This window comes from Centroberyx affinis, unplaced genomic scaffold (genome assembly GCF_046629955.1).
Source record: "Centroberyx affinis isolate AG114_WGS23_722 - 3 ecotype Tasmania unplaced genomic scaffold, CSIRO-AGI_Caff_v1 ptg001414l_1, whole genome shotgun sequence".
Taxonomy (NCBI): Eukaryota; Metazoa; Chordata; class Actinopteri; order Beryciformes; family Berycidae; genus Centroberyx; species Centroberyx affinis.
Window position 1 is genome coordinate 100,714 of NW_027279892.1, and position 8,357 is coordinate 109,070.

The 8,357-nt window shown below is 42.6% G+C and overlaps 1 protein-coding gene across 2 annotated transcripts; it reads left to right on the forward strand.

The window, feature by feature from the left end:
* Positions 1-1,989: 1,989 nt before the first annotated feature.
* Positions 1,990-5,960, forward strand: LOC139649964 (tripartite motif-containing protein 16-like). 2 transcript variants are annotated; one of them, XM_071526482.1, is made up of 7 exons: positions 1,990-2,235; positions 2,954-3,328; positions 3,461-3,556; positions 3,809-4,045; positions 4,602-4,761; positions 4,870-4,929; positions 5,046-5,960. In XM_071526482.1, exons 1-7 carry the CDS (start codon positions 2,002-2,004, stop codon positions 5,573-5,575), a joined length of 1,692 nt encoding a protein of 563 aa, XP_071382583.1. In that variant the 5' UTR covers positions 1,990-2,001; the 3' UTR covers positions 5,576-5,960. The 2 variants fall into 2 exon arrangements, with proteins under 2 accessions (XP_071382583.1, XP_071382584.1); XM_071526483.1 differs by having other exon boundaries at positions 3,812-4,045.
* Positions 5,961-8,357: the final 2,397 nt, after the last annotated feature.

Here is an 8,357-nt window from a genome sequence, read left to right on the forward strand (position 1 = left end):
TGTAGAGAACTAAGTGTCATGCCCAACGTGAAAACTAGGTCAAGGGTATGGCCACGGTTATGGGTGGGACCCTTTACATGTTGTAAGAAATTAAAAGACTCAGTTACATTAATAAAATCACTTGCCATCACCAACCATAATCACTTTATCATACTTGACAACCACATCAGCAATAAAATCAGAGAATTCAGATAGAAAATGACTGTTCGGTTTTGCTGGACGGTAAATGACAATGCAACATACAGCATTGGTGCAGCTGATAAGAAACATGAGAGCCTCAAAGCTGGAAAAAATTTGAACAGTAAGAAGAGAGCATTTAAAGAGATTTTTAAAAACCACAGCTAGGCCGCCACCACGGCCACTTAGCCTAGGGGAGTTAAAATAGCTCAAATTTGGAGGGCATAGCTCCAAAAGTTGACTACATTCTCCTTCCATCAGCCAGGCTTCAGTTAAGAAAAAGAAGTCTAATTTCTGGGACGAAACAAAGTCGTTTAAGACAAAAGTCTTATTAGAGAGAGACCTAACATTTAACAGACCAAATTTGATAGAGGGGACTTAGAGATAGAGAGGCTGTCTGAATTGTCATAGGAATTATTTGGGCTGTAGGGGGAGCTGGTGGTACAAACAGGAGGTGAAGAGGTCACTGGGAACGTAGAAGAGCAATCAGTGACCGGTGTGTAACTAACTAACCTGTATATATGTATAACCTGTATATATCTCAAGTGCTCCCTTTCAACTACTTTGTGTCAAAGATAACATAACTTGAAAATATAAACAGTGCCAACAGCTAAAATATAAACAGTGCACTGTTCTGTTTGTTGCTTGATTTTGTCTACGAGGTACAGAAGAATAGAAATGAAGCCTCTTTTACAGAGAAACCTGCTCTTCTGCCCATCTGCCCTACCTGTATCTTTACATCGTTACATTACAGCCTTTAACATTGTGACATTATCTGCTCTGTTTTACTGCTCAGCAGCTACCTGGTCCAGACTGTTCCTGTCCTGCTCCTCCTCAGGACCGGTCCTTTTCCTTCTTTGAAAATAGTTTTCAATATTCATCTGGATTGAGGGAGCAAACATTCAGAGTCAGAGTTAAAAAGGTAATATTAACGTAACACTGACTAGCAGCTAGACCGCGTGCTAATCTCAGAAACCCAGCTGTATTCAGAGTAACGTTAACTGTTCTTTTCGGGAATTCGGCCGGTCGTCTTCTTGGTATGGAAAAGGAAAATATCCCTCACACCCGCATGTGTAATGTGAGGGGAACAGACGAGTGAGGTGAGAGTTCAATTCTGACTTTTTTTCTCACAATTCTGACTTTATATCTCACAATTCTAACTCTATATCTCACAATTCTGACTTTATATCTCACAATTCTGACTTTTTTTTTCTCTTGCAAAAAAAGAAAAAGAAGTCAGAATTGTGAGATATAAAGTCACAGTTGTGAGAAAAAAAACTCACAATAATTTTTATTTTATTGAGTGGCGGAATGGGCTTCCATACCAGTGTGAGGAGCAGCTGAAGCCTGTGATAGTGAGGTGGATCACAGAGTGCGCTCCTGGGCCTCATGCTTTCCTCACTGTGCTGAAGGTGGAGAGATTCACACATCAGGAGGAGGAAGTCTTCACAAAAATGTGCCAATGTTTCTCTGAAGAAGCTTTAAGATATTCTGCAGGAATGACAATTCAGGAGTTGCTCAGTAAGAGTGAAGGTCTGAGTGATCTTGAAATCACTTATCACACAGTGACAAGTGATTTCATAATAACAATAATGTCATACTTTTTTGATCTCTGTAAGGAAATGTCCTTTTTGCTTGCTTACTTCATTGAGTCTCAATTCTTTTTAGATCCTGGATATTGACTTTATAACTCTCACACAAAAGATAAAGCTGCTCTTTAAAGCCCCGCCCCTCTGAGCACAACCAGGAAGTCCCGCCCCTTCTTTATCAAGTCTTTCCAGAGAAAACGAAACTGTCGCCTGTGTGAAAGTGCTTGTCAGTAAAATGGCTGAACAGCAGCAGCATGGCTCTGTGCTGGACCGGGATCAGTTGTGCTGTTCAATCTGTCTGGACCAAATCAAAGAACCAGTCGCTCTCCAGTGTGGACACAGTTACTGCAGAAGCTGTATTGAGGGCTGCTGGGACCAGGAGGAAGAGAAGGGAGTGTACAGCTGCCCTCAGTGCAGGGAGAGCTTCAGTCCCAGGCCTGTTCTTCCGAGGAACAACATGCTGGCTGAGGTGGGCTGGAAAAATAGTACTGGTAGGAGAAGTAGAGCTAGAAACAGTAGTAGTAGTGCTGGTGGAAACAGTAGTAGTGTTACTTTATTTATTCCACAGAAATGTCCTTCATTTCTCCATTACGTGAACATGAATTATCCAATAAAAATAACAGCTTTAAAAAAGTCAAGTTAGTGTCATGGGTTGTTAAGGGATTTATTCATGGCTTGATTTATGGCGGCACTAGTAATGAAGAGATTTTTCATGCCTTTTGTGCATGCTTTACAGGGTTATTAACCCTTTAAACCTCAACTTTCCCCACTTTCCCCTTAAAATTCCCCTTAAGTAGCTTCAAAGTTAGGGCGGGGGGGGGGGGGGGGGGGGGGGTTAAACAGTTGAGTTATTAATGGAAAGTTCCTGTCTCCCTGAATTTTTCACTAAATTAGAAAGTAAGGAGTCAAACTTGCAGGATGTTTAAGGTGGTTTTGATGGGGTCTCTTCTATTAATAACTCCCTTAATTCATTAAAGTGAATTTTACATGAATGAAGAGGTGAATTCATGTAAATGTAAGGTTATTTTAAGGGTTTACTGGTTCCTAGAGCACTGTGGTCCATTAGTTTTCCATCTAAAGGAGACATAAAAATGTGTTATTTCTCACTGTGCGTTTGTCACACACCTCATGTATTCCACTCGTTGCTCGTCAGTGAATGACCTCTCCTCCTTTTCTTTTCCTCCCAGGTTGTGGAGAAGCTGAAGAAGACGGGCGGCCGACAGGCTTCTCCCTCTGCTGCTCCGGCCTGTGCCGGCCCGGCGGACGTGGCCTGTGATTTCTGCACCGGGACCGGACGCGTCAAAGCCACCGTGTCTTGCTTGGCGTGCGTGGCCTCTTACTGCGAGGCTCACCTCCAGCCTCACTACAGCGTTCCTGTGTTGCAGAAGCACAAGCTGGTCTCAGCCACGGCCCCGCTGCAGGAAAAGATGTGCTCTAAGCATGACAAGCTGATGGAGGTCTACTGTCGTACGGACCGGCAGTGTGTCTGCCTTCTGTGCATCATAGATGAGCATAAGAGCCACGATACAGTGTCAGTTGCAGCAGAGAGAGCTGAGAAACAGGTAGGACTGAGGAACAGGAAAGAGCTATGACTCCAATGTCCAGTGTAACTTTTAGAAATTAGAAATATTAGAAATACAAGCAGCCACAGAGAAAACACTTCCTGTTGCACCAATCCTAATATTGTCTTCCAGAAACAGCTGATTGTGAGTCAGCAGAAAGTCCAGGAGGGAGTCCAGGAGAGAGAGAGGCAGCTGAAGGAGCTGAGCCAGGCTGTGGAGGATCTCAAGGTGTGGAAATGGGAGCACAGTATATGATCCCATGTGTCTGCTACAGGGCTCACAGCCCGTTAAAGGCTTGGCATTCATTAATGGAATCAGTTCAGTGTAAAATGGCACTGAGGAACATCTGAATAGGACCCAAATGTTTGAAATCAGAAGAAATCAGTGTTATGAAGGAGCAAATAATCCCAGCCATCTGTAATGCCAAATGTCAAAATGTGCACTTTGTAAAGCAGGCACCATGTGTGTGTTTTGCACTAGCAGAGTTCTGCCCAGACCGCAGTGGAGGCCTGTGAGCTGATCTTCACTGAGCTGATCCGCTCCATCCAGAGGAGGCGCGGTGAGGTGAAGCAGCTGATCAGAGCCCAGGAGAAGACTGCGGTCGGTCAGGCTGAAGAACTGCTGCTGCAGCTGGAGGAGGAGATCGCCAAGCTGAGGAGGAGAGACACTGAACTGGAACAGCTGTCGCACGCTGACGACCACGTCCGTTTCATTCAGGTAACACACACTTTGTTTTCTTTAAAGATAGTTTAATGCTGTTTCTGCATCATTCAATAAGCACAGGGTTTCCTGCGGTGCGATATAGCCAAGACACACTCTGTCTTGATTGGAAAACCCCCAAAATCCAAAACTACTTTGTGTTTATTCTCATTGAGACCAAAGCAATGTTGAAGACATTGTGCAAAACATTGACATCTGCTGGCCAAAAGTGACATTGCAGCCATTGATGGGCATATCATTTTAAGAGATTACATAAAATTCTTCTTCTTCTTCTTCTTCTTCTTCTTCTTCTTCCTATTAACTGGTTCACTGGCCCACCAGGACACCATGATTGTCTTTTTTCAAAACATTCTATTCATCCTAATTTATTCAAAACACAGAATTGAACTCATAGCTGATATGTAGCAAAAATATAAACAGCATTATTCCAGACAGAAAACATGGCTGCTCAATGGAATTGACTTTTGCTGTCTGTATCCTTTTCCTCTACTTGTGCCTGTGTGTGTGTGTGTGTGTGTGTGTGTGTGTCTCTGTCTTCCCGGACTCTCTCCAGAGGTTCCAGTCTCTCTCCAGTCCCAGTGAATCTCCAGACTTGCCTCGTGTTGTTGTTCCTCCTCTACGCTACTTCAGAGACGCGAGTGACTCTGTGTCTGACCTGAGAGAGAAACTAGAGAGCGTCCTGAAGGACACATGGCCCAGGATCTCTGCCACAGGTAGCTGACAGGAATAGAAATATCCATTCAGAGGAATCGGTGTAGTGGCTTTACACATGTCCAGTGCTATTTAGGAAGTGAGGATTCTGTTTTGTTTCTTTATTCTAGTGTCTTCTGTAGATGTTGTACTGCCACCAGAGCCACAGACCAGAGAAGACTTTTTACACTGTGAGGAAATGATATTTCACTCTGTACAATTCCACAACATATGAATGCATTCATAATTAGCTGAATGGCAGTAGGTTGATGTTAATACTCTGGTTTCTGCTTTGCTCTTCTGACAGATTGCTGTCCTCTCACACTGGATGTGAACTCAGTCTCCACATGTCTCTCCCTGTCAGAAGACAACCGGAGGGTGATGGCTGTATCAAAGAGGATAGATTATCCTGCTCACTCAGACAGGTTTACTGAGTATAAACAAGTGTTGTGCAGAGAGGGTTTGTCTGGGCGATGTTATTGGGAGGTGGAGTGGAAGGGTGACACTCTGTCTGCAGCAGTTTCATACAAAGACATCAGCAGAACGTCATATGACTCACATTTTGGATTTAACAACAAGTCCTGGAGTTTAGTTTGCTCTCAACATGGTTACTTTTTCCTACACAATAAAGTAGTAACAGAAGTGTCAGGCCCTCGTTCCTCCAGGGTCGGAGTGTACCTGGATTACGAGGCAGGTACTCTGTCCTTTTATAGCGTCTCTGACACGATGACCCTGCTCCACAAAGTCCACACCACTTTCACTCAGCCGCTCTATGCTGGGCTTCGGCTGTGGATTAATAACTATGAAGACTTTGCAGAGCTGATGAAGTTATGGTAGTGAAGGAGCTGAATATGTAATTTGCTGACATTGGACTGATATCAGCATCTCATTTTCTTTTTTTTTTTTACCAATGGTCTTACAGCTCTTTCAGAGGCTTTTCAACCCTGCCAAGAAAAAAAACAAAATCTCCTGGAAATGCCGAATCCTTACAAGCATTTTGAATTTTTGGCATGAAAATGGTGAAACTTACATACAGAATATCTGCAAAATATAGTGATATCAGCAGCTTCCATCCAAAAACAAGTGTTTACACTGTTCTTACTGTTTTGTAGAGTCCACAGTGTTATTTAGTGAGACTCCATGTATGTTTTCATTTATTTTCACATTATGTCTAGTCTATGTAGAACAGGATTTGTATCTTTTGTAAGATGTCTAATTTAGAAAATAATTGAATAAATAAATAAATAAATGCATTGACTCACAGTTCATCATTTCTGATTTTCATTAGTACATTAGCAGAACCTTTATGGGACCATAAGTCTCAACAGGCTAAAGTGCATTGTTTATTATGGAAGATTTTTTTTCTCGTTTATTTTGATGAACTGATGCTGAATTACAACATCTTCATCAAAATAGAACAATAAAACAATAAAAAAAATCAAACCCAAATACAAAGAACAAACACTCCTTCACTCTCTCTCTTTATCTCTCTGAAATTCTTTTCATGCTCAAGTGCAGAAGGTGTAGGATGAGACCAGAGATTGTAGAACAGTCAAGTGTGTGTGTGTGTGTGTGTGTGTGTGTGTGTGTTTAATGTGTAATTCTACATGAAACATATGGGGGGCAAGAGAGTGAAAAGAAGAGGAAGAAAGTACAACATCTACATGTCAGTCTTCCTCTCTCTCTCTCTCTCGGTAGGAATTCTCTTGTTGCTTGCCTGCTCCACAGGGAGGTCAGAGGTCACGGTCAGATACAGAGCAGCAGCCCTGTAGCTGATAGGGATTCACTGTGTTGCTGCGTCTTTGTGTTTAATGCGCGTGCCGGTTCTGAAAAAATAAATAAAGAGCAGCACCGGTGCTTGTACCTGTTTTAGGAGCTTAAACTACTGGCTCCGTTCGTTGTATGACCAATGTTTTATGGCTGGGCGGTGTTTGGACCGTCGGGACAATCACAGTGCTTAAAAACGGAAAACTCCACTCAACCGGGATTCCGGACCACATTAAACAAACGCGCAATCAAATGGCAAGCGCAGACAGTTTTTGATCTGAGCCGCGGAGCTGACGGGTAGAGGCGGCGCGCTGGTCTGGTTTGTTTACCTTCAAATCTACGAAAACGTCGCAGCAGATTTACAAACAGGCGTTATTTGGATACACTGACCACATATTGGGAATCTACATGGTTACTTTCTCGCCTGAAAAAATATTAAAACTTACTAAAGTGACATATTAACAGTCGTAGAGCCAAAATTAAAACAGCTTTTGTCCTGCTTTAAAATTCGCGCTATCGCTGCCGGCGAGTGCGAAATGCATTCTGGGATACTTGGTTGTATACTACAGTGTGAACAGTCTGCATACTTAATTTCATAATTAGTAGGCAGTATGCAGTACATACAGTACATACATTGGCTCTGTTCGAAACAGTTCCCTATTACAGAAATAGTGCACTATATAGTGTATCCGCCATTTTCTACTAGTGTCCGAATTCTCAACGGTTAATTTGATTCACTAAATAGTCCACTATAAGATACCCACAATGCACTACAAATTGTAGTGAACAGACAGTGTACCCTACAATTTCTCCTGTATACCACAATGCAATGTGATCGTGTCTTACCGAAGAAGAAGAAACAGCTAGCTAACATGTTAGCTAATAGAAACTGGTCTATTTACCGGTTGACAGCGTTAGCAAATCAACAAAAGACGTATCAGACTCCTCAGTCGAGTTTCCTCCGTTTTGAACCAAGAGCAGCAAAACTGCAGGAATCATCGTTACAGGTCAGCTGACTACTTTATCCACCAATACAGGACAGGAGGTGATATGAAAGCTTCTGCTAGTCATTAGCTCACAAGCTTGTTTACCAAACCAAAACAGCTCGCTGCCATTAGCAGACAGCACCAAAGTTGACAAAACCACACTTGCACATGATTAGAATTTCAACAATTTATTTGTAATTTAATGTTGAAAACTTGTCAAAATCAATACGACCTGAGTCCATTTCAACCTGCTGTCATGATGCTTGGTTTATTTACGTGATGCTGGGCGCGTCCCGGTGCGTCACACGAATATCCAGCGCATTTTTTTGACGCAATTATATTTACTGTAGTGTCCGAAATTTCGTTTGGTCGTTGCCCATATAGTTCACTATATGATAAACACTACATGGGGAATAGTGAGTGAGGGAATGAGTGAACCATTCCGAACGCAGCCATTGAGTATGTAGTAGGCAGTACGTTAGTATCCGGTTCCGAACAAGCCCAATGTGTTCAAGTGAATTTAACTTGTTTCTATGAAGTAGCACCGTTATGAGCGAAGCTAGGCTGCTGTATTTCTGCCTCTCCCACCATGTTGACGTTCCAAAACAGCCCAATGGACAGAAATCTATCTAATAATTCTGCCCAGTGGATCAGTGTGGCTGCAGCTAGTGGAATTCAACACACAGGATCTCTAGGCCAGTGGTTCTCAACGTGGGGTCCAGGGACCACCAGAGGTCCTTGAGGGGGTTCCAGGGGGTCCCCAGCAAATTGATGAATTGTTAAACTTCACCATTATTTAATTTACAAGAAGTGAACACAATTAGAGAATGTAGGAGAATGACTATTTTGATCATAGTTTCTCTGTT

Bases quoted from the DNA above. Each gene is read 5' to 3' on its own strand.
- LOC139649964 (XM_071526482.1), top strand. From the start codon at position 2,002: ATGGCTGAACAGCAGCAGCATGGCTCTGTGCTGGACCGGGATCAGTTG. The intron at 4,762-4,869 runs GTAGCTGACAGG...TCTTTATTCTAG, and splicing joins GCCCAGGATCTCTGCCACAG to TGTCTTCTGTAGATGTTGTA. The intron at 4,930-5,045 runs GTGAGGAAATGA...CTCTTCTGACAG, and splicing joins CAGAGAAGACTTTTTACACT to ATTGCTGTCCTCTCACACTG.